Source organism: Bos javanicus, chromosome 18 (assembly GCF_032452875.1).
Source record: "Bos javanicus breed banteng chromosome 18, ARS-OSU_banteng_1.0, whole genome shotgun sequence".
Lineage (NCBI taxonomy): Eukaryota > Metazoa > Chordata > Mammalia > Artiodactyla > Bovidae > Bos > Bos javanicus.
The window spans coordinates 26,037,215-26,062,859 of record NC_083885.1 but is presented as its reverse complement, the minus strand read 5'-3'; the positions used below and the strand labels follow the sequence as shown (position 1 = coordinate 26,062,859).

The window sequence follows — 25,645 nt, the reverse complement described above, 5'->3', positions numbered from 1 at the left end:
AGTCCCTCCATTAGGGCTGGAGAGCTGGGATGTGCCTGCTGCCACTGCTGACTGAGATTGATGAGCCCCTGTCACCTTGAGGAGTCTCCCAGGGTCCCCTGGGGGCTGTAAGCAGTTATTCTCCTACCATCACTAGGTGGGTTGGCCAAGGTCTATGGGGAATCATGATGCCCCAACCAGGGTCGCGTAGAGCTCCTTCCCTGAGGCCCAGATCCCTGCTGGCCCCTGGGGGGTTGCTGACAGCTCCCTTGGCATCGATCGCCTCTCTTCCACCACCACCTCCCCACCCTCTCTAGAGTCTCCTAATCCTTTGCACACGGCCCTGCTGCTGCCAATTAATCCCCGCTGTGTCTGAGAGGCCATCCGAGAGAAGCAGGAAGAAGGCAAGTCCTGGCTGGTGGACGGCATCCGAGCAGGTAACTCAGGGTGAGGTGGCAGCTCTGTGGGACCCCTTCCATGCTCTTCTCCCAGCAAGGCATTTAGATATGGAGAATCTGGCAAGGCTAGAAACCTGAGGCTTCTATTTTTCCCTGTGAGGCTCAAACCTTAGTGAATCTCCAAGGCAGCTTGTGAAATATGGATTCCAGGTCCTGCAGAGTGTTTACAGGGGCCTAGGAATCTGTATCCCCCCAGCTTCCCTGGAAGATTGTGAAAGGCTGGTGGTCCAGGTACCATTGTTGCTCTGAGTATCACTCCCAGGCCCCCTTCCTGCCTATGCCTCCCTCATCAATGTGAAATCAGCAGCAACAGGGCAAAAAGACGGGAGGGACCTGCACGTGTTTCTATCCAGGAGGAAATGGCTGGGGAAAGAAGGAAAATTGGAGTGGGGAAGGCTCCCCTAGTCATTTCCAAAAGGTTCAGAAACACAAGCCAGAATTGCTGCCTGCTGGGAAATGGCTCGTAGCACTGGGGTGCAGAAGCAGCCAATCCTGGGCAAATGTCAGCACCTCCAGGTAGACGTAGGACACTTGGAATCAGGCCAGACTGAGCATAAGCGCAGCTGGGTCACTTACTGGCTGTGTTACTTTGGGCAGGTCTCCTGATCTCTCTGTGCCTCCATTTCCTTAGCTATAAAGCGGTGATGAAAAAATGCTTATTTTCCTGAGGCTGAGGAGGAGGCGGAGGTGAGAACAAGGATGAATGATCGTGGCTTATGGAGCTGCCTGTGCCTGGCTGGGGTGGTGAAATCTGCCATCCTAAACATGCCATGTGGGGTTCTGCCAACCTTGGAAATCAGTGTCGACACCCCCACACCCAACAAGGAAAGGGAAGACCAGAGATGTCGTGTCTGGCCCAGGTTCACATTGTTGGCAGCTGAGCCAGGGATCTGACCCCCTCACTAAGAGCGGTGTCCCCAAACCATAGCTTCACTTAGGAGGAGTTGGGCCGCTGATGCCAGAGTGGAGACAGAAGTCGGGGCTATGAGCAGAAGGGCAGGCAGTGTGGAGCTGGGCCCTGGGGCAGGGATCCTGGGCCTGTGATTGCCCTTTGCAGCCCTGGACCAGGGTCCTTGGCAATGGAGGGACAGAGAAGCACTCTAATACCTTGGCTGCCCATGGCCAGGGGAAGGAGGCCACACCATGCCAGCACAGCCTCAAAAAGGTCCTATAAGGGCTGGGAGTTTGCATATATTGATCTGTGTGATACTCGCTGGGCTGGGCCATCCTGTGGGGGTGTAATCATAAGGTCAGGGCTGCCCATTCCCTAAAGATGTATAAAGCCAGAATCAGAACCCATGTAAGGTAGCTATCGCAGTAAACCACGAAAAAGGGTGCCTGTTATTTTATCTTAAAATTTTCTAAATCATGAAAATATACTAATTTTTATAATATATTAAACAAAAAAGTTATTTTCCATTCACATGCTGCTCATCATGTATTTTAAAAAATTTATAATGGGGTTCTGCTGAACATGATAATCTAAAATTAGCATTTTTGCTTGACATCCAATAATAGTCACAGCCAACATTTATTAAGCTCTCATCATGTGCCAGTCACTCTCATCAGTTTGTTTTATCCTCACGATTATCTCCACAAGATAGCTACTATTCACGTCCCCATTTTATAGACAAGCAAACTGAGGCATAGAGCATTTACTCGATTTGCTCATGACTGGAGTCCGGAGCATGTAGGTCTTTCCATGTTAGTTCAAATAGATCTATTTAAAATCAATGGCTCCATAATATTCCATTATTGGATATTTATTTAGTCTGTGCTCTGCTTACAGATGAACAATTAGGTACTTCCCAATAACCAGCCTCCTACAGGCTTCCCTGGTGGCTCAGCAGTAAAGAATCTGCCTGCAGTGCAGGAGACACGGGTTCAATCCCTGGGTTGGGAAGATGCCCTGGAGAAGGAAATGGCTACCCACTCCAGTATTCTTTCCTGGGAAATCCTGTGGACAGAGGAGCCTGGTGGTTACAGTTCATGGGCTCACAAAAGAGTCAGACACGACTTAAGTGACTACACAACACACGGATGGATATGTGGATATTTTTCATCTTTTTCTCTAACACAATCATGACCCACCTCTTTACACATATATGTGTGGGCTTGAATGCTTCTATAAGGAAAATACCTGGAAGTATAACTGCAAAAATGTACTTTAAAGATGGTGAGTGAAAAGGGAAACATGTGACTCACAAAAGCAGCCCATGAAAGGTGGCAGCAACCGCGAGCTCTCAGGGGATACTGAAGGACTTTTTGTCCCCTGCAGGTGTCAGGATGCTGGGCTGGGTCCAGAGGGTGCTGCCTCAGCCCCCAGGGACCCCTCAGAAGACCAAGCAAGAGGAGGAGGGGACAGAACCAGAGCCAGAGTTGGAGCCGAAGCCTGAAACAGCTCCCGAGGAGACTGAGCTAGAGGAAGTGTCCCTGGTAAGAACTGAAGGGCCAGGAAGGTCACGCTGGCCTCGCTGCTCAGAGAATCCCCAGCTTGGATCAGTTGCCCCCACCCAGCTTCCAGAACAGAGAAAGTTGGGGCCAAAGTGAAACGTGGGGGGTGGGGGTATCCTGGTTCTGTAATCAGCCAGATAGTAAACATTTTATGCTTTGTAGGTCACGCTATCTCTGTTAATTACTCAATTCTGCCACTGTAGTGTGAGAACAGCCATGGACAATATATAAATGAATGAACATGGTGGCTGTGTTCCAATAAAACTTTATTTGCAAAAACAATCACTAGGCTGGATTTGGCCCACTGGCCATTGTTTTCTAACCTCTAGAGTCTAAAACAGACCTAATCAAAGTAGCCAGGCCCTGAACCATTTGTTGCTAGTCCAGGAGGAGACCAGGAGCTTGCCAGAGATAAACCTACTATATATTAAGCACACTGCTTAGTTCAGCTGGTATTGTTTTGCAGTATGACTTTCTCCTTAAAGGAAGCAGTGTGTTGATATACACACTGCTGCAAACCTCTTAAACATTGTGGACCAGTAACAGTTTGCAGACTGCCACTGGTTCCTGGTCCACATCTGGGACAGCTCTAGATTTATGTACATATTTTGTGCACCTGTGCATGTATGCACACCTCTGTGTGTATTTGTGTGTTAATAGACCTGAAATAATGTGTTTATGAGTACATATTTGTGTGTCAGTGCAAAACCACAAGTATATTTGTATACGCCTATATATGTGTGTGTGTATGTTTATGTGACTGGCATATACATGTACATGTGTACAAACAAATATCTGTGTCTGGGTCTATATGCAAATGTAAGTGTTTGCACACTTGAGTGGGGCAGCTTTCTGGGCCAGGTGGTAGACCTGGGAGACACTTTGTCCCAGGTGGGAGGTGAGGCCCTAGGATTTCAGAGACCATTGTGAGAATAGAGCTGTTTGTTCCTGTTGGGGCTCGGTCATGGGTGGGTCAAGGGCTGCTCCGCCTGTACCAGGGCTGGCATCACTGGGGGCTCACATGGCCCTGTTTGACCCCTCCAGCCACCAGAGGAGCCCTGCGTGGGGAAGGAAGTGGCTGCGGTTACTCTGGGTCCTCAGGGTGAGTGCTGGAAGCCCTGGCCGGTGGGTGGGGGGAGGGAGGGGAGGGAGAAGGGCTGTATCCTCCGCTTAGAGCCCTGCAGCAGCCCATGAGGCTGGCAGACCCATTTCACAGATGAAGAAACTGAGGCTCAGGAAGCTAAGGGCAGACTCCTGGGGACTTTCTAGCTGAGCTGAGGTAGGACTGCAGGCTTCCAACTCCCTCAGGGTTCTCCCCTCCCCTCTCCTCTGCCTCTGACTTGACCTCCCCAGCAGGTAGAAACTGGCCTCTGAGAGGGTCTAGTCCTAAAGTCAGAGGGACTCTTTCCAGGAACCCAGGAGACTGCTCTCACTCCGCCCACATCCCTCCAGGCTCAGGTCTCTGTGGCTCCCGAAGCTCACAGGTACTACAGCACCCTCCCCTCTCCTCAGGGCCAGCCCCCCACCCAAGCTAGGGAGCCACTGAGGGGGCGGGGATGGCCACTGCTCTTTGGTCTGCAGTTATTCCCAAGCAAAGGCCCAGGTGACCTTAGGAATTGGCTGAGGGGAGCCTCGGGCAGAGGAGGGGGTTCTCCTGGGCCAAATCGACCATATGAACAAGAGAAATGGAGGCTGGGGACCAGAGATTTCTCAGTGCTCAGGTGAAATGCAGATTTGGTGTGGCCAGAGCTTCTGATTTTCCCCATGAAGACAGAAATCCAGACTTTCCCACGAAATCTCCCAAAAAGGTCACATTTTAGACCCTGGGTGGTTGCCCCAGTGAGCATGTGTGTGGTGGGGGGTGGGTGGTTGGCTTCAGATGGTGAGTCTGTGATTCTGTCTGGGCTCACAAGCTTCTGTCACAACACCCCACAGGAAACCCTCAACCCTTCCAGAACACAAGACACGAGCCAAGTGCAGGAGGGGCCCCCTGGAGCCAGGCTAACTGGGCACAAGGATAATTGGCTGATGTTTTACTGAGTATCTCAGCAGGGTGGGCTTCAAATGGCATGGGGCAGGCCTGGCCTCGCCAAGCATTGGTGTCCCCCATTTTCCAGAGATGAACACGAGGCTCTTGAAGGGAGTTGATGTGTCTGAAGAATCACAGTGGGAGATAGAGGCTTGGGGTTCAAACCAAGTTCTTTAGGATGCTGTGGACTGCCATGCTGACCAGGGAGGGGTTGGGGGCGTTGAGGGCAGGCCAGTCTCTCTGTCCCTCAGCGGTCCCAGAGGCTGGGTGCTGACCTGGCTCAGGAAGGGTGTGGAGAAGGTTGTCCCGCAGCCCGCCCACAGCAGCAGGCCCTCCCAGAACATTGCTGCAGGCCTGGAGAGTCCAGATCAGGTACTGCTGGGGTTGGGAGCTGCGGTGGGTCAGCGGGTAAGGGGCGGGACGGAGGTCAGCGCACCTGTATCCTTTGCCCACGTCTGTCTGTCTGTCTTTCTCAGCAGGCAGGAGCACAGATCCTTGGGCAGTGCGGCACTGGGGGCTCAGGTAAGGACAGGAGGCCGGATGGCATTATAGTGGTGGCTTTAGAGGCTGCTAGGACTTCGCTAGTGGCTCAGTGGTAAGGAGTCCGCCTGCCAATGCAGGAAATGCAGGTTCAATCCCTGGCTTGGGAAGATCCCCTGAAGAAGGAAATGGTAACCCACTCCAGTATTCTTGCCTGGACAATCCCATGGACAGAGGAGCCTGGAGGGCTACAGTCCATGGGGTCACAAAGATTCAGACATGACTGAGCAACTGAGCACTGAGGGGCTGCTGGGTTGGGCCCAGCTCTGGGGAAAGAGTCCATGGGGCCAGAGCTCATCTGTCTCAGGCCTGGTTCAAACCTGGGTTTGAGTTGGGTTGACCGGGGGCTCTGGGCAGGCCTCTTGCTGCTGACAGGCTTCTTTTCTTTTGCAGATGAACCCAGTGAACCCTCCAGGGCCGAAGACCCCGGGTGCGTCCCTGTCCCCGAGCGCCATTGTAGTGTGTGTGGTGGGCTCAGCATGCCCAGAGCCCAGGGTCCACCCCTACCTCTATGTATGACCTTGGACAAGCCTCTCGTCTTTTCTGGACCTCACTTTTGTCATCCACAGTATGGGGATGATGGGCCCTGTGCTGCTCATAGATTTTTGTGTTCATTACTGGGAGATCCTCGGATAGGGGCCAAGGCAGGGGTGAGCTGCTTAGGGGTGGGCCTTGTGTAGGTGGGTGCCACATGGAGGTGGGTGCCCAGAGGCAGGGTCTGGGCCACCATGGGGGACAGTAGGGTGCCCAGTTGGCCTCACAGCTGGCCACAGCTTCTGACTTCTCAGGGTGCTTCCCTGGTGGCTCAGACAGTAAAGAATCTGCCTGCAATGCAGACGTGGGTTCTATTCCTTGGTTGGGAAGATCCCCTGGAGACGGGAAAGCTAACCCACTCTGGTATTCTTGCCTGGAGACGAGCCTGGTGGGCTACAGTCCATGGGGTCACCAAGAGTTGGACACGACTGAGCGACTGACACTCTTGCTCCAGTTGCTCTGACTTCTCAGAACTGACTGAGAGGGTGGCAGGCTGGGTGGTGACTGTGGCAAATGGGGGAGCCCATGTCCTACTCCTGGGAGGGGCCTCACTGAGCTCCACCTGCCTGTGCCTTGTTAGACTGTCGGGTCCTTGAACTCAGGTGTGTTTGTCTAGGTCACTGCCAAACCCCTAGTGACCAGCACAGTGCCTGCTGTACAAAGCCGACTGAGCACAGAAGAGATGAATGAATGAATATACAGTCACACATACCATTCATACATTGACTCATTGCTCCCGCTTTCTTTCTATTTCTTTTGTCCCCTGGAGGCTGCCTAGGTCATGGATCCCCAGGGTTACTCTGGAGACTAGTGAGACCAGTAAAGCCATTAAGGATGAAGGCATCCAGAGGACTTGACAGCTTTCTTTTGGGCCACACCTGGGAGATGGGTTCCCCTGGGAGCATGGAGCTTCCCTGAAGAGAGTGGGGCTGCCTGGAATAGATGGATCTGGGGACCCAGTGTTTATCCCAGAGCCAGCTATGTAATTAGTGGGGCCCACTGCAAAATGAAAATACAGGATTAAGATGGTGACAATAGAGCATTAAACCAAACATGAGCCTTTCTAAGTATGGGGCCCTGTGTGACCACACTGTTCACATACCCATGAAGCCAGACTTCTCTGTGCCAGTCACAGGGAGCACCCCTCACCCCCATGCTGCATTCATGTCCACAAGCAGCCCCAACTCTCATCTGCTGCCCAGGAGGCCAAGGCTGGGCCTGTGGTTCCAGAGCCTTGTCCAGCCTTGGGTCAGAATTTCAGTTTGGCGGAAGTCCCCTACCACTGGAAGCCCTTTAAGAGTATGCAGTCCCAGGTCCCCACTGTGCAGAACAGGAGCCGGGGAAGGGCTGATCACTTGAGTTTGCTCAGCTGACCGCTGGCCCCTCTGCAGGCCTGGGCCCTGGCTCCTCCGGTGGTTCGAACAGAATCTGGAGAAAATGCTGCCTCAGCCCCCGAAAATCTCTGAGGTGAGTTGAAGAAAAGGGAGAGCAGGCAGCTGACTACCCAGGAAGGGCCCACCTACTCCAGCAAGTGCTCCTTACCCCTGGGACCCTTGGTGGGGGACGGGTGCTCTCCTCCCTGCAGGGTCCTTAGTGGGGAGGAGTGGCTGCAAGAGGGGATATGGGTGGAGGGGAAGAGTGGGCGGGGCTGGCCAGGGCCTGAGCACACCTGACCTCTTCCTCCGTCATGTCATTTCCTGTTTTGACCCAGGGCTGGAGCGATGAGCCTACAGATGCTGCCTTGGGTCCAGGTACAAGGAAGGGACCTGGGGAGGGGCTGCCTGGGATAGTCACAGACTGGGCTGGGGGTACAAATGGGGCTCCAAGGGTGCTCGGGGAGTGGTTCAGCTTGCAGGGAACTGGCTGTTGTGGGAACTCTGAAACCCCTTCCCTAGTCCAGGCTGGGAAGCCGGGGACGGCCTCGTCAAGGCCTGGACAAGGCCCTGCACCTCAGCTCCATGTCTGTCTGAGGATGGGGGCAGTTAACATGGTCCTGAAGGGCTCCCCACTCAGTCACATTGGCACCTCGAATCTGGATCCCATGCCCTTAGGGGTTGCATGGAGCCCCGCCATGTCATCCTTACTCCCTTCCTCTCTGTTACTTAGAGCCCCCAGGACCCACCTTGGAGATCAAGCCCATGCCGCAGGCCCAGGAGAGCCCCTCCCTGCCAGCTCCTGGCCCCCCGGAGCCTGAGGAGGAACCAATCCCAGAGCCCCAGCCCACTATTCAAGCCTCCTCCCTGCCGCCCCCGCAGGACTCTGCCAGGTGAGCCCCTCAAACACCTCTGCTCCCACAGGCAGCAGGCTCAGTGCCTGGCCCCAGCCCAGTACCACACCCACCCACCCACCACCCCCCTGCCCCCCCAAAACAAGTCTTTTAAATTAGAAAAGTAACACATGCAGCTGGGAGAAAATTCCAGCGGGTTTGCAGCGCCCCCTCCCTGGGCCATCACATCTGCAGCTTCTCCTGCTTCTGCACAATTCCGAGATGCAGACGAGCTCGGAGAACATTTCTCCTGCAAACGTACATACCCGGCAGCAGCAAACTCTAGATACGCTAGACTCTAGTAGTAGATTCCAGTTCATCTCACTTTTTTTTAACCTAAAAATATATCTTAGAGGTGGTTTTTACACATAAAGGTCAGTTCCACTCTTTCCGCAGCTGCATACTACTTCATTATACCCATGTACCAGCTTTTATTTAACCATTCGGTGGACATTTAGGTGGGTTTCCACTCTTGGAACAGATAATATACTTGTACAGGCATCATCGCGTTCATGTGCAAGCGAATCAGAGGAAATGGAGTTGTTGGCTCAAAGGATACACGCATTTAAAATCAGGATGGCTACTTCCCGGGTGGTCCAGTAGTTAGGACTCCACTCTTCCAGTGCAGGGGACACAGGTTTGATCTCTGGTTGGGAAATTAAGATCCCTCATGCCATGTGGCCAAAAAAATAAAATCAAGATAGGTACTGCTAAGTGCTCCCACCCTGGCAGTGAGTGAGGGGCTGGAAATGAATCTTAGAGGTGGGGTGGAGGGTAGCGGGGGACTGAGTTACTTGCTGGGGTCTGAACAGTCACCAGAGGCTCACCTGGGGAGGCCAGGGATGGGGCAGCGGTGTTCAGGCCTGGGCACTTGGGCTCTGGTTCATCTTCTGGCGGGTTGCTACCTGCCTTGGGGAGGGGTCTGACTCTAGCCTCAGTCTTCCTATGAGTTCTCCTGCCTGGACATGGCCCCTTCTCTCTCTCCCACTTGCAGGTTGATGGCATGGATCCTGCACAGGCTGGAGATGGCCCTGCCACAGCCAGTGATCCGTGGGAAGGGTGGGGAGCAGGTGGGTGCTGTCTGGGGGAGTAGGGGTCCTGGGTCGTGGTGGTGGGAGGGTCCTGGGAGCTCAGACAAGGGTGAGATTGTCCCTGGTCGGGGAGGGCACAGACGGAAGATGGGAGCCTGCAACAAGAACTCAGCCCCCCTAGCCTGCCTGTCTGCATGGCTCATGTCCATTCCACATACACACACTCTCTGGTCACTGTAACCACAGTGACTGCCTGCCCGCTGGTCATAGTCACTGGGGAGGTGCTTCCATGGGGGGAGCAGGGAGGATGTGGGATGCAGAGGAGGAGCCTCCCAGGACCATCAAGGAGGACTTCCTAGTAGAGGTGGCCTGCAAGCTGAGACCTGAAGGAGGAGTAAGAAGAGGGTGGGTGAAAATGAAGGGGCTGGTGTAGGAAGGGTCCTTTAGGCAGGAGGTCAGTATGCGCAAAGGCCCAGAGACAAGCAAGGCCCGGAATCTTCTAGGAAGAAGTGGGGCTCGTGGGAAGCCACCAGGCCCTGTGTGCATTTCTGACGATCTAGAGCTCCCACATGGGTTGGAGAGGGGAGCAGGGCACCCTACCTTGCCCTCTCCAAGAACCCGCCGCCTGGCCTTTCTCCCTTGGACACAATTGAACATTTTCATAGAAGCATCTGGAATGGGAGGCCTGGGTGGTAGTCCCCCTGTAGTGGAAGGTGGACAGGAAGCTCCAGGACTGCTTCCCTGCCGGCTGACCCCTCAGGCTCCATGTTTACACACCCTCTGTGGGCGGCAGAGGAAGGAACAGCTTTGGAGCTCCCCAAGAGGAGGGATGGGGGGTGTCCAGCAGCAGGAATGATTAGTGGGTGAAGATGCACTGACTGAGTGGGGGTCTCTGAGGATGGGCTGGCGGGGAGAGGCCTGCGTGCAGATGGAGCTTTGAGAGAACCCTCAGGGGAGGATGGGAGAGGGTTTTCATGCATAGAGAACCAGAGAGAGGGCAACCAAGGCAGGTGCCCACCTGGGCAAAGGAGCTGAGGTGGGACCAGGCAAGCGGTGAGCCTGATAGGGGAATGACGAGTGCAGCGGGCCACTCTAAGGGGAAGGGAGTGTCTCGGATGCTGTGAGGAGACCCTCTTACTCCTGGCGCGCCAGGAGTGCTGACTGAAGCAGGAAGGCCGGTAAGGAGCCCACGGAAACTGTTTCCCCATTTCTCCCCCCATACAGGAGTCTGATGCCCCAGTGACATGTGACGTGCAGACCAGTAAGTGACACCTCAGTGGGTCCTTGTGTGCGTCTCCGTGGGGGTTGTTTGGTCTGAGTACGTATGGGCCAGGCAAGGACATGGGGATGGCTGGGGTAGCCAGTCTCCAGACCTGGAGCTGGGAGAGCCCACGCTCTGCAGGCCACACTTCAGGTCAGCCTGGCCGGGTAGCCAGAGCCTGGCCCAGAATCAGAGGCGGTTGGAGACCCCCTCCTGGGGACCGGGGAGCCGAGGGGATGGGCACATATTCAGGAACTTGGCCTGCCTGCCAGCTTCTATCCAGAAAAAATAATTCTGAGATCAAGTCGGATGAGCCTCCCTTCCTGCGAGGAAGCCCTGGAGAGAGTGTCCCATGGTCCCCTGGGCTAGTGGGTTTGGCTCAGCAGAGTCCCTGGTTATGGGGTGAAAGGAGAGAGATGGGCTTTCTATGGGGGTACTGGACGCCTTGAGCTGGGAGGGCATCCCCTTGCCTGTGGGGGGTATGTATTGCTTTTTATCTCAGCCCTGCAGGAGGACTGGGGCCTGGAGGGGAGGGCTGAGATCCAAAATCTGCTCTTCCTTCATGTCATGGCCTCTGGAAAGGCATGTGGGATATGGGGCACCCACACATCCATTCATGTGTTCATAAATGCTCATGGAGGGCTGCTCTGTGCCAGGCCTGTGATGAGAGCTGGAGGTGAGCGGAGCAGAGTTCAGGTCAAGGGCAGTGGCCCTCTTTCACCCTGGACACAGGCCCTCAGAATGTGGGCCCTGGGTGTCCCAGAGCTGCCTGCCCCAGCCCCACTATGGTGGCCTTTATGACCCACTCCAGTATTCTTGCCTGGAGAATCTCATGGACAGAGGAGCTGGCGGGCTGCAGTCTATGGGGTCAGCGTTGGACACGACTGAAGCGACTTAGCGCACGTGGTCACTCCGACACAGGGCAGCATGCGCAGACTGGCTGATTGTGGAGCTCAGGCATGGGAGGCGATGGGGTTTGTATAATCAGGGTAGTGTCTTGAAGGGAAGGCTCAGAGCAGGGTTCACTCAGTCTCGAGCTCACGGCCACACTAAAGGGTGCAGAACAGGGCTGCCCACAGCTATTGGGGTGGGCAGAAGGGCAGAAATGTGCCCAAGGTCACAGAGCAGTTGTCATAGAGCAGTGACTAGAGTCCCTTGGGCCCAGCAGCAGCTGCTTAGCCAGGCCAAGGTTAGAGGACCGGAAGCCCTTCCCTGGAACAGAGACCCATCCCCTCCACCCCCAGGGGCCAGTGAGAGATCTGAGGATGGACCCTCACTCCCCATCTGCCCTCTGAACCCGCTCCCTGATCCTCTGAAAGCCAGCTGCAGGCAGGACCTAGCTGTGTGCCTGGAGCATGTGGGTCATGAATGAAACTAGGGTGTGTCAGTTTCCTAGGGCTGCCATAACAAAGACCAGAAATGGATACCCTCAAACGGCAGAAATGTATTCTCTCTCAGTTCAGGAAGCTGGAAGTCTACAATTGAAGTGTTGGTAGGGTTGGCTCTGGGGCTCTGAGGTGGGCACCGTGCCGCACCTCTCTCCTGGCTCCAGTGGCTGCTGGCCATCCTTGATGTCCCTTGGCATCTAGCTGCCCTCCAAGCTCTGCCTTTTCTGTGTCCGCCAAACCTCCCTCTCATGTCTTCTATAAGGAGGTGTCATTGGGTTTAGGTCCCTCCCATTCTAAATCCAGCATCACTTCACCCTGAGATCTTTAACTAGTGATACCTGCAAAAACTCACTTCCCAGTAAGGTCCCACTCACAGGTAACAGGGGTTAGGACTGGGATATAGTTTCTTGGGGTGAACACTGTTCAGATAAGGGTGACCCCTCCCCTGCCCGGTCTCCCAGATCCCCCCATCCTTTCGCTCATTCACTCCCTCTGCCTGTCCACCCCGCCACCCACTCCTCTGTCTTCTCCTTTGTTTCAGGGGTGGTGGCAGCTGGAAGCCTCTGAAACAAAAGGGAAGGGAGCCTGGGAGAGCGCAGATGGACACATGGACAGATGGATGGAAGGAAAGAAGGGTGCCCTGAAGAGAAGACCTGCTGGGGAGGGGAATGAGGTGGCCATTGAACTCCCTACCCTCCTTGAACCCCCTGCTGCCCACCCCCGCCACCAATCCCAGGCAGGGTGACGGGGAGCCAGTCCCAGAACTGCCTCTCAGAGACTAAGGCTGCCCTTTTCCACCTGAGCAAGGGGAAGGCCAGCCCGGCAGCCTGTAGGGTTTAGGCTGGACAGCGGGAAGACCTCCCACCAGAAGGCTGCAAGGACACCCACGGGCATGGCTTTCAAAGGACACCCACACAGTTCTCAGGATGGTGCCTGACGCACTCAGCGCCCCCACGGGACAGTTTTTCCCGAAAGAGGATCTCCTTAGGCTTGGCCATGTTCTCCCCCTCCAAAATTTGGGGGCCACTAGTGGATGACATCACATGCTTTAACTGACATTAAAAAGCATATAGTAGTACATCAAACTTGTGATTGCATGATGTTACTGCTCCGGGTAAGGCTAAAGGGAGTACTTAGGCTTGAGACGTGGGTGAATTAATATGGCCCGCATATTGGGGTTGTTGGAAGGAGTCAGCCAGGGGTCCTGAGCCAGTTGCCCTGGGTCCCAGCTGACCCATAAGATGTCTTTGTTTTGGGCAAGGAGGATTTTAAACATTGGCATTAGTTGTCAACATTGAAAAATCAGGTGGCTTGGCACAGAAAAACCTGGCTTCTCTTGACAACTGGGAATATCGGGCTGTCATGGTCCCACACTGTGCGTTGGGGACAGTCTGAGTGGCAGCTGCCACCTGAGAGCAGGTGGCACCCTCCACTCTCATCTCCCCAGCTACATAGGCCTTTGAGTTTTGAGACCCCCGAGGTCTCAGACTGGCAACGAGGGGAGGGCAAGCTGGTAGAGGGAACAGGGTGAACATATGCCTGGCGGTGAGAGTGTACAGGGAGAGGGCTGGGCACTTCAGCTAATCTGGAGCCCAGAGTCCTTGATGCAGAAAACTAGAAAAGTCAGGGCCTGATGTCAGAGGACTAGGCTGTAGGTGACGGGGAGCTGTTGGAGGTGGTCGAGCAGGGCAGTGACTTCACAGAGATTACTCTGAGGCCAAGCAAGCATCGGAGGCAGAGAAGGCCACTGAAGCAGGGGTTCTTGAACTTCAGGTGACATCTGGGGGTGGCTATGAAGAATGTCACACACCCAGACCTTCCAATTTAAAGAGTGGGAGCCTGATAATCTGCACTTTCAAGAAGCACCCACTTGCTTAGATGATTCTGACGGTGGTGTAGTGAAGAGGACCACACTTTGAGAAATACCCAGTTACTGAGGAATTAGTGCTTCAGGGGCCAGAAGATGCGGGTCTGGGCTAGCGAGAGACAGAGAGAACGGGTGTCATGACCCAGTCGTGCCAGGGAGGATGGGGGTTTTAAGTCCAGGCCAGGGCTTTGCCAGCAACCCAGGGACCGGGTGGGCGCCTTGGCCTAGAATGCATGCCCCTGGGCTCCCTGTCAAGTGGTCTTAGAAGCAATAGCTCTCTCCCTGTATGGGGCTATCGACCTGCGCTGCTGGAGTCAGGACCCCATTTGGCTGCCCTGAAGACCACCCTAGGCTGGGAGGATACTGCACAGGAAGGGGTGTGCCCTGAGGCACTCCAGGGTGAAGTTTAAGCCCTGGATGGAGCAGCAGTTTCCATGTGAGTTTGAGCATCCATAGCGCTTCGTGGCTCCATCTGTGACCTGGGTGCCTGGACGGACCCTGGAAAAGCCGAAAGAGCTGAGAGTCAGATGCCTGCGGAGAGGGTCCCACCTTACAGCTACAGGGACAGGAGGGCCCTGCCCCAGGATCGGTACCCCCTGCCTGCCTTTCTGACTGGTAATCTCAGGCACCATCCTCTTCTTTGGCTATAAAATGGGGACAGGCCTGGCACGGAGATGAAAGGAGAAAATGCTTGTAAAATGCCTACTCACTAATTAGTACCTAAAGAGAGAGGGTTAATGAGAGGGAAAGCAAGGATGTGAGCAAGGATGGCATCCAACGCCTGTCATGGGGTGGCTGCCAGTGCCGGGCAGGTGCTTCTGGGGCATGCTTGTCACCTAGGATAGCACCTGGGAAGTGAGTCAGGGGACCTGGCCCTGCCTCTGGCATCCTGTGTGGCCTTAGACAAGTCACTCAGCCTCTCTGGTCTATAAAATGGGGAGAGGACTGTTCTTACCCTGCAGGGTTGCTGCGAAAGCTCATGAGCTCATGGGTCAGGGGATATTCTGTCCTATGGATGACCCCTGGGTGTCAAGCAGGAACTTGCACCCTCAAGGCATGGTCCGCATGAAGACCCCACACCAAGGCTGGGTGACGACATAGAACAGCAAGCACCTATGACCTGTATGTCCCACCACTGGGTTCAGGGCCACAGTGGGAGGGTCTTCCCTGGTCAGAATCCAGGGTGCTTAGAGGGATAGGGGAGATAGGACTGTAGTCCAGGATGTGGTGGGCACCTCCTCTGTGAAGCAGGATAACATCCGTACCTAGAAGACAGGAGGCAGGAGTGGGGAGTGAGAACTCTTGGAAGGCAGACTGCCCCTGAGCCTGGCGTGAGGGAAACACCCTATAAAAGAAAGCCTTAATCTGCATCTCAGTTTGCTCATCTGTAAAATGGGGAATAAAACATACAAGAGGGAAAATAAAATGGGGATAATAGTTATTCCCACTTCAAAAGGTTGATGTGAGGACTAATTGAGTTAATCCATGTAGGTCACTTAGTACCAGGCCTGGCACATAGTAAATGATCAATAAGTGTAGCTGGTGCTATTGTTGTTACTATCCTGCACTATGAACAATAACTCCCAGAGTCAGAGGAGAAGACTTGAGGCCAGCTTCCACTGAAAGTCACCATTAGTAATTCACACCTGGCTTCAGGCCCACCAAGAACCCTGGAGCTTTTGGGGACCACCTGCTCCCAGGTAATCTTCACCTTTCTCCCCTTTCTCCTGTCTGGGGGTGGGCTCAAGCTCCTGATGAACTTCCCCTGCACCCACTTCTGCCACGCTCACAGCCCCACTTTCTCTGCCAGGGACCAGAGTCCACGGAGTAATGTTGAAAGTGAGATCACGTCCATGAGAAAGTCAAGTTCCCTTGGAGCTGGAGCCTCCAGTTCAAGAGAAAATCTTTCTAGACTTCCAGAGGCAGGTTCCGAGATTATGGGCAGGAAGTGTGCTGTCAGCAGGGGTGGCATCTGGAGAACAGGCAGTGAACAAGCTCTCTCTGTAGCCCTCGGGACATTCCAGGCCATTGCACCTTGATACGGCAGGGTGGACTTTGAGCATAGGTCTCATGGTATCACCTGCAATTCTGTGTTTGGAAGCATCATTTCTGTACAGACCTCCAGGAAGGAGGCCCTGCTGAGAAACAAAGACTAACTATAATTGAAAAGTGACAGTGTCAGTTGCTCAGTTGTGTCCGACTCTTTGTGACCCCATGGACTATAGCCCGTCCGGCTCCTCATTCCATAGGATTCTCCAGACAAGAATACCGGAGTGGGTTGCCCTTCCCTTCTCCAGATGAGATCTTCCTGACCCAAGGATCGAACCTGGGTCTCCTGCATTGCAGGCAGATTCTTTACCATCTGAGCCACCAGAGAAGCCTTGTCTCAAAAGGAAAAAGAGAGGGGGAACTAATGGAAGGAGACAGGGTGAATTATTGTGGGCTTCAGCCCATCTCTTTAGCACTGGCCTGGTTGTCAGTGGTCCCAGTGATAACTGCTGTTTCCGCTGCTTGGCTGAGAACTGGCGCATGGCTGGTGATGACCAAGGCTCCCTGTGTGGTCCCTGGGACTCAGAGGCCCAGGCCCACTCTCTCCCATATGCTGTGTCCCCTGTAGTCAGCATCCTCCCTGGAGAGCAAGAGGAGTCGCATCTCATTCTAGAAGAGGTTGACCCTCACTGGGAGGAAGATGAACACCAGGAGGGCAGCACCAGCACCAGCCCGCAGACCTCAGAGGCAGCTCCAGCTGATGAAGAGAAGGGCGAGGTGGTGGAGCAGACGCCCAGGTGGGAGCCAGAGAAGGCCCTGAAAAAAAGATTGTCTGGGAAGATAACAGGCATATGGTACAGAATCCCCATATGCAAAAGGGCAGAGAGCTGGGACCAAGCCTACCTTCTCCTCCCTCTCCCTCCCACCAGATACACATCTTTCTCCCCATGGGCACAACAGCTGCCAAGGTTCTTCTGTAACTTTCCAGGGCCTATCTGAGCATATGTGATCATGGATTCCCTTCATTTTTTGCACAAAAGATAGCATATCACATCCATTGATCTTACTACATTCATTCAACAATGTACCTTGAGGTCTTTCCGCGTTGATAACATGGAGATCATACTCATTTTTTTCAACAACTGCATAGAATTTCATTGTATGGATATGCCAGAATGTACTTAACTTGTCCACTATTGATGGCCGTTTTTATTATTTTAAATAATTCTGCCACAAGCACTCTTGTTACATGTCCCTGAATGTGCATATGTGGATATCTGCAGGGTACATTTCCAGAAGGGAATTGCAGGGTCATCAAGGAAAGGAGTGTGTAACCATGGTAGTGATGGCCAGGCCACCCTCCGCAAGGACAGGAGCTTCTCAGTTCAGTCCCTGTGGAGTCTTAGCCGCTCAAGTCAGGAGGCCTCAGGTCCATAGGTCCATGACCTACATTGCAAAGATGGGGAAACTGAGGACCAGGGTGTGAGGGGTGACCTAGGGTTGGCACCAGGGCGGTTGGGGGCCAAGACAGGCCCCTGATGCAGGGAGGGAGCCTTCATTGCTAGAGAGAGGCCAGGGCTCCCCAGGTGCAGTCTTGTGGTTATAGGACATCCTACTGAGAACTGGGTCAGGAAGGGGACTTGGGGTACAGCTAAAAATGACCTCACCTCTTGCCTCTGACCTCAACTCAGGGAGCTGCCTCGGATTCAAGAGGAGAAAGAAGATGAGGAGGAGGAGAAGGAAGACGGAGAGGAGGAAGAAGAGGAAGGCAGAGAGAAAGAGGAGGAAGAAGGTGAAGAAAAAGAGGAGAAAGGCAGAGAGAAAGAGGAGGAAGAAGGCGAAAAAAAAGAGGAGGAAGAAGGCAGAGAGAAAGAGGAGGAAGAAGGTGGAGAGAAAGAAGATGAAGAAGGCAGAGAGAAAGAGGAGGAAGAAGGCAGAGGGAAAGAGGAAGAAGAAGGTGGAGAGAAAGAGGAAGAAGAAGGCAGAGGGAAAGAGGAGGTGGAAGGCAGAGAGGAGGAGGAAGACGAAGAGGAGGAGCAGGAGTAAGACACTTATGCGCCTGGCTTAGGGATGACCCAGGGAGGGGCTGCCATGGCTTTTGGGGTGGGAATGCTTTCTGCTGCTCACGGGAGCTCCTCCCTTTGTTCTGTGCTGTGTGCTGAACCACTGAGCACTGATCAGAGAGGCTAGGGGGCTGCTGGGAGACCTCCACTGGGCTCATAATGACCTTGGGATTCACAATACCCAACACTCAACAACCACCCCCACCCCACCCACCCCTATACGGGCAAACAAATGTAGAATGCACTTCCACAAGAAGGGGGTTTTGGGGAGAGAATCCTGAACCATGAGAGCTGGACAGAAGGGCAGATGGTGAGATGGATGCATGTGGAGGTGACGCACAGACTGCTGGGTGCCTGAGTGGGGTTAGGGGGTAAGAGGCTGGACCAGAGATGTAAAGGCAGGTGTCTAGTCTGGTAGACGGAATTGAAAGTGGGGCTAGAGGAGGTGCCCGGGGAGTGAGTATGGATGAAGGAGAGACCCAAAGGCCAGATCAGAGTTCAGGAGGAACCAGAAAGGACCAAGGAGGAGGAGAGGGAGATGAGAAGAGTATGGGACCTGGAGGCCAGTTGGAAAGTGTTTCAAGGAGGCGGAAGTGAACTGCGGCCTCACAAGCAGCCTGCGTGGCCCAGGAAGAGTGACAGTGTAACTTGAAGTGGGGGAGATGATCCTTCAGAGGAGCTGGATTGTGAAGGCCTTGAACTTGACTTCCTGGGAGCAATAGGGAGCCACGGAAGGTTTGTGAGCAGGGGAGTGACGCAGGCTGGCAGCTGCACTGTGCAGAGATTGAAGCAGGAGGAGCATCCAGGTGGCTGGGTGATTTAATCTCTCCCCTGATCAGACCGGGTGATTTAGTCTTTCCCCTTGATTCACCCCCCTGGCATTGTTCCCTGTCCCTGTCGTTCTGCCCTCTGTGGTACCCCTTGGCCCACACCCTGCCTCCCTGTCCCTTTGGCTATGGCCTAAGGCAAGATAGCACCGCGAGTGTTAGGAGCCCAAGCTTTGCTTCTCTCAGCAGAGTGACCCGGGTGAGCAGCAGGTGGGCATAGATCTTCTGCCTCTGTATCTGTAAAATGGGAGGTCTGGCAGTGGGGATAATAGCCCCTGCTGAGTGGCCAGAGGGCTGGCTGGGAACAGATGCAGTAGGACCTGGTGTGGAGTATGCGGTCCATCAAAAACTACCAACCTTCTCATCTCTACTAAGGGTCGCTTTTAGTCTCAGTCAGGAAACAGTTAAATCATGAGACCACATAGGATTTGGGAGCTAGAAGCCTGCTTAGTCTCATCTGCTCTGAGTCCACGCTTGCCCAGTTCACATATAATCTTTCCATCCTTAGCAGGAGGCCACATAACTACTTGCTTGCCTCCAATAATGGGATGCTCACAACCTCTAAAGGCTATTGATTCCATCCACACATACCTCTGACTTAGAAAATTATGTCTACTGCCAAAACTAAGAGTGCTTCCTTTTGGCTTCTGTAACCTGGTCCTAATTCTGCCCTCTAGGCCCCTCCAGAGCCAGGATGCTCTCACTCCCTTAGGTGAAGACCTTAGGTGCTGCCTGGGTCTTCATTAGTACAGTCCTATCTGCTCTCTTCTTTCCTCTTGCCTCTGGGTATAGTGCAGAGCCCTGAGCTGTTCTGCCAGAACACACACATGCCCAACACTCAGGCCTACAAATCCCTTTATATGCCATGGCTCTTGAACTAAACACCACTGGAAGGCCAGGGAGCCAGTGCACCCAGGCACACATAGTAACTACACGTATGTTCTCTGCCTAATACACACGGGCACTCCACACATATCTGCACTGTGCATACACACCTGCACACAGACACAGATGTGCTGGGTTATGTGCACACTTACGTGTTGTCAGGGCACTTATACCCACACACAGCCTGCAGACATGCACAAGTAACACAGGCACAGGTACACTCACCTGCATGTATCCACACTATACACAAGCACACGCATACAGTTACCTACAAACACTGCCAGGCACGTACCTGATCACACAAATATTTGCCCAGAACTTCAAACTCAGGGAACTTTGGGACCTAGGGCCCCAAGTAAGGACAAGGGTCTTGTGATGACAGAGTGGCTGATCCCAGGCACAATGCCAGAGGCTGTCAGGCGTGGGACAGGCGGCTGGGCTGTTGCTGCCTGGGGAAGGATGCTCTTGCCAGCTCTGTGGAGACACAGGGGTTACTGATGACGCGCAGGCCCTGGTAACGGGCAGATGGTCGCCTAGCGACCTGATCTCTGCTGGCAACAGCTCGGCTTTTCCTAGCAACCACAGCCTTTTGGTCCCCACCTGGTCTCCCTGGGGGCGTTTCTGCAGAGTTCCCCGCACATCCCCTCAATCTGATTAGAAGCAGGAAGGATTGGAGGCTCATCCACCACTCAAGTCACACTAGCTCTGGAGTTCGCCTTGCAGACTCAGGGCTGGGCCAGGGCTCCCCAATTCTCCACTGGCACGCACCGACCTGGGGCTTGGGATGAATGTCATTGCCCCCAGCTGAGCTCCTGCATCATGGGCGTCCCTGTTGGCAAAGACAGCAAGACCCAAGTAGGTGCCTGATTCTCCCTAAGGGCTCCCCTCCGTTCTTTCGGGGTTGAGGGATGCTGGGCAAAGAGTCTACAGTGAGATCCTTGAGCTGGGGACACGGCCTGCTTTGTGACTTGAGGGAGGAGCAATGGGCTGGTAAACTCTTGCCAGAGGCTATAGCTGCTACTTCCCACATCTTTAACTCAGAGAGCCAGGATCTCTGTGTTCCCCGCCTCAGCCGGTCTGTCTGAGCCTCTGCTTGCAAATCCCAGGAATTTGGGAGCTTTCCAGAAGCTCATGGCCTGCTGCTTCTGGGCAGGTCAGGAGGGGGCCTTGGCAGGCAGTGGGAACACTCCCAACCAGGGGCAATAAGATTTTTGTGTACATGGGTCCCCAAACAGCCCCTGGTGAGGCTGACAGGGCCACCGTAGGGCCTGTTATGGTGTCTCCATAGCTAGAGTTGTTTGTGTAAAATGTTCCTCCATCTCCGTGGGTGATTCATAGATCGCCTCCTCCTCTGGGATTAATAATAACTATGACAGGAACAGTCTTAATAACAGCTGTCAAATATTTGATGAACACTTGTGTTCCCTGCCACATGCTGTGCCAGGGCTCCCACTGCTAATCCCATTTCACAGATGAGAGAACTGAGGCCCAGAGACAGCAGCCCACACATCCAGGGTGCCCTGGCAGCAAGCGCAGAGCTGGGATTGTGTCCCAGGTCAGGCTGGGGTCTTAAGCAGACATCTGGTACTGCAGACAAGGAATGGTTCAACTTACTTGTGTTTAGAGATGGAGAATCCAGATGACTCTGGACAGGGGGAGATTTTTTGACTTTTCTCTTAGCTTCTTACTGGCACTTCTGACCTCACTCAAATAAGCCAGGCTGGGACTTCCCTGGCAATCCAGTGGTTAGGACTCTGTGCTTCCAATGCAGGGTTATGGCTCTGATCCCTGGTCAGGGAACTAAGATCCCACATGCCATGCAGTGTGGCCAAAAAACAAAAAAAAAGGCCAGGCTGTATGGTAGAGGCTGCACAAGTCCTACCCATTTGCTGCTGCTGCTGCTGCTAAGTCGCTTCAGTCATGTTCGACTCTGTGTGACCCCATAGACAGCAGCCCACCAGGCTCCCCCATCCCTGGGGTTCTCCAGGCAAGAACACTGGAGTGTGTTGCCATTTCCTTCTCCAATGCATGAAAGTGAAAAGTGAAAGAAGTCGCTCAGTTGTGTCCGACTCTTAGCGACCCCATGGACTGCAGCCTACCAGGCTCCTCCATCCATGGGATTTTCCAGGCAAGAGTACTGGAGTGGGGTGCCATTGCCTTCTCCGCCTACCCATTTGACTGATAAGCAAATGGAGGCTTCCCAGGGACTTGCTTTCCAGGCCTGATTCTATAATAAGCAAGACCCCAGCAAGTCTCTGACTGGGACTGTGGGAAGTTCATTTCCTGGGCCTTCGTGCTCTGAGAACCGAGGAGGCCACTGCATCTGTTTCAGGGAAGGAGAGTCAAGTCAGCTTCTTGCAGCACCAGCCCATCCACCCCTTCCAGGCAGGGCCTTCTTCTCTGTTAGGCTTGAGGGCATGGTTTCTGTAATACTTTTAGAAGCCCTCCAAGAACATGGGCTTCCCAAGTGGTGCTAGTGGTAAAGAACCCACCTGCCAGTGTAGGAGATACAAGAGATACAGCTTTGATCCTTGAGGCGGGAAGATCCCCTGGAGGAAGGCATACCAACCCACTCCAATATTCTTGCCTGGAGAATCCCAAGGACAGGGGAACCTGGCAGGTTACAGTCCATAGGGTCAGAAAGCGCAGACACGACTGAAGCGACTTAGCATGCAACTGCTAAGTCACTTCAGTCGTGTCCGACTCTGTGCGACCCCATAGACGGCAGCCCACCAGGCTCCCCCATCCCTGGGATTCTCCAGGCAAGAACATTGGAGTGAGTTGCCATTTCCCTCTCCAATGCATGAAAGTGAAAAGTGAGAGTGGGGTGCCATTGAAAAGCAGACCCAACAAATGAACTTTAAGATGGAAGAGAATATTTTAAATATAATATTAACATGTTAATCTTCATATAAATGCAGTCACAAAATAGAATTTTAAAAATATATTTATGGAGGAAGGGGCCCATGTAGGCTGAAGTGCCAAGCCCTGTGAAAGTCATAATATGCCTTTTTCTTTAAGAAAATCTGTTTCTTCCTGGGCAGGATAGAATCTGACAACTCAAGGCCCCTCACAATGGAAATATGTATACAATGAAGAGAAAGAAAATGAGTTGGGTGCTTGAATCCTCCAGACACTCCTGTTACTCATCCACATCACCTGGGGCTGTGCAGACACTCAGAGGCTGGCAGTGGAGTATTAAGGACTTGGCACTGGGGTCAGATATACCCATCTTTTATCCAGGTTCACCTGGTACAGGGTATGTGACCTTGGCCAGGCCATCTGACCTCTCTGAGCCTCCAATTACTAAGCTCAAATGGGATCAATAGCAGCTGGGCTCTTAGGGTCATTTGGGTGAGGATTTGGTGGGACAAGTGCTTGGCCCTGTGCCTGGCACTCAGCCCTTGGGAACTGCTGTGATAATATGATTGCTGGCTGATTCCTTCTCCCAGGCTGCTGTCTCCAAATCAACTGGGCCCCATCTCCTCACCCACCTCAGAGGCTGAGACTTGCCCCTTTGGGTAGAGGATGGGGGATCCAGGTTTTCTGGGCAGCAGACGCTAAAGAGCATCCTCCGTGAGCCCCTCGGTGACAATGGTCCATGGTGTGGGTTGAGGCTGCTAGGAGGCCGGATCTAATTCTAACCACAAAAATCACATTAGCCCTTGGTCCCAAGTCATCATTTTAATCCAGAGATTGCACACAGGCATCTCAGGGCCCAATTTAGCCTGGAGACAGGCTCTTTGAGATATTGACATATTAATATAGATGTAAATATAGATCATACAGATTTTAATATAGATATTAGTTTGGATTAATTATCAGCCTCTAAAGATGGGGAGATTCCACATTCAAATGTGTATGTAGTTCAGTCTTTTCTTGAAAATCAGCAGATCTGGCCGCGGGGCACCCATTCCAAGCAGAATGGGGTTGCTGATTCAGATGGGCAGGTGTTCTCTGATTTGCCATATTCTCCTCTGCTCCCTATAGTCTAACCCTGGCCCCTGTCACTCATGTATGCCTTTGCCTGGGCCAGGGGCCCCTGAAACCTTCAGCAGTTGCAGTGTGGCTCTGATCTCATGGCATGCAAAGAAATCAGGGTGTGTGTCTCAGTCTTGTGTGATGTGGGACAATATGCTGTGTGGTTTTGGTCAGGCCAATTGACCTCTCTGGGCCTCACTTTTCTCATACCTCCTTCTCTGCCTCCATCTTTAAGGTTGTTTGGAGACTCCAAGAGGGGAAATGCTGGGCATAGGTTTTGAACACCATACAGTGCCCATTAGTCTCCCCTGCTGGAGAGGATGTTTCCTCAACACGGTGCTCCAGAATTTTCTTCGCACATGCTGTTCTTGTTTCCTGGACACCATTCCCCACCTGTTTCCAACCCAATCTCCTCTGGGAAGCCCTCCTTCCTAGCAGAATTGTGGCTTTGTCCTTCACAGCTGCTTGCTCCAGCACATGACACAGACTGTGAGATTGTTAATAGGACGTGGTATCTGCCGCCTGCCCGGTGCTGGGAGCTTCAGAAGGCCCAGGACCGATCCTTAGGCATCTTTGTGCCCCAGCTCCTCACAGAGCCTGGCACTCAGCACAGCTGGGAAAACATTTAATATCCCTAACCCCAGACCTTGCCTCCTGCCCCCTCGCAGTCACAGTGTCCTGCTGGATAGTTATCTGGTGCCACAGAGCGAGGAGGACCAGAGTGAAGAAAGTGAAACCCAGGACCAGAGTGAAGTGGGCGGAGCCCAGGCCCAGGACGAAGTGGGCGGAGCCCAGGCCCTGAGTGAAGAAAGTGAAACCCAGGACCAGAGTGAAGTGGGCGGAGACCAGGACCAGAGTGAAGTGGGCGGAGCCCAGGCCCAGGGCGAAGTGGGTGGAGCCCAGGAGCAGGACGGAGTAGGCGGAGCCCAGGACCAGAGCACCTCACACCAGGTATGGAGCAGCGTCAGGCCTCGTGCCCCGGCTACCTTGGATTCCTGGGCCTAAGTCAGTGTAAGGGGCTGGGGCCTTGTCCACTTTGTTTACGGAGGGTGAGGGTTCAGCTGATGAGATGCCCACTGAATAGAGAAGAGTGGGATGGTAGTTGCCGTAAGGCCCTGCTTGTGTCAGGGATCAGATGGCATCAAGAAGGGCCTTGGCGACATGGCCATGAGTGGGCAGCAGCGGTCCTAGACTCCAGTCCTCATATGGCTATGTGACCCTAGGTAAGACCTTACCTTGGGCCTCAGTGGTCACCTCTGTAAAATGGGGCTAAAAACCTCTCTCCAGAGTTTTGTACACGGCTGTAGGCTGTGAAATGTGGTGCCAGGCGGAGAGTGCCGTGGGGGCTGCTTTAGTTGCTTTGTCTCCACACACAGAGAGTTGCCAGAGAATTTCCCCTCATGGTATGTGACGGGCCCAGGTGTTGGGGCCTGGGGCTCCTGTGTGCACTGGATGCTCCAGAAGGTGGGCTGAAGGTGTGACCAGTGGGCAGGGTTCGGAGTAGACTTGGGCCCATGAAGATGCCTGAGGGCAGATCCCCCGACACTGGCTGGGCTGGACCAGGGCAGGTATGGTTGGATGGTTACCACTTGGGTTTCTGCTTTATCTTTCACAGGAGCTGCAAGAAGAGGCCTTGGCCGACAGCTCAGGAGGTAGGTGTGCAGTGGGGGTGGGGTTGCATAAGAATGTCCAGGCTTTTTTGAGGCTGGGGGAAGCCGGGGCACAGGGGCAAGCCCTCCCCCTCTGCCTCTCAATTCCTTCCCCTCCCCAACTCATCCCATCCTCAGGCAAAACCCATTTTCTGCATCTTAGGACCACATAACCAGAGTCTGATGATGTATTTCAAGGGCCCCAAGGGAATTGCCTTAGACCCTGCCCCCCACCTTCCCCCCATCCCTACCCCACCAGGACTCCAGGTGTGTGTATGCTCACTCACTCAGTCCTGTGTGACTCTGCAATCCCATGGACTGTAGCTCACCAGGCTCTTCTGTCCATGGGATTCTCCAGCCAAGAATACTGGAGCAGGTTGCCATTTCCTACTGGGGAATCTTCCCAACCCAGGGATCGAACCCACATTTCTTGCATCTCCTGCA

At 53.7% G+C, this 25,645-nt stretch overlaps 1 protein-coding gene across 1 annotated transcript in view; it reads left to right on the top strand.

Moving 5' to 3' along the window:
* Positions 1-213: 213 nt before the first annotated feature.
* Positions 214-25,645, top strand: part of CNGB1 (cyclic nucleotide gated channel subunit beta 1) — a 72,402-nt gene continuing 46,970 nt past the window's right edge. Inside the window, exons 1-16 of the mRNA XM_061387344.1 lie at positions 214-416; positions 2,716-2,873; positions 3,936-3,993; positions 4,303-4,375; positions 5,172-5,292; positions 5,397-5,442; positions 5,854-5,890; positions 7,386-7,461; positions 7,706-7,745; positions 8,101-8,260; positions 9,255-9,330; positions 10,516-10,552; positions 16,425-16,593; positions 17,488-17,838; positions 24,221-24,503; positions 25,168-25,204. Coding sequence (XP_061243328.1) covers positions 2,724-2,873; positions 3,936-3,993; positions 4,303-4,375; positions 5,172-5,292; positions 5,397-5,442; positions 5,854-5,890; positions 7,386-7,461; positions 7,706-7,745; positions 8,101-8,260; positions 9,255-9,330; positions 10,516-10,552; positions 16,425-16,593; positions 17,488-17,838; positions 24,221-24,503; positions 25,168-25,204 — 1,714 coding nt within the window. The 5' untranslated portion in view covers positions 214-416; positions 2,716-2,723. The remainder of the gene's footprint in view (positions 417-2,715; positions 2,874-3,935; positions 3,994-4,302; positions 4,376-5,171; positions 5,293-5,396; positions 5,443-5,853; positions 5,891-7,385; positions 7,462-7,705; positions 7,746-8,100; positions 8,261-9,254; positions 9,331-10,515; positions 10,553-16,424; positions 16,594-17,487; positions 17,839-24,220; positions 24,504-25,167; positions 25,205-25,645) is intronic.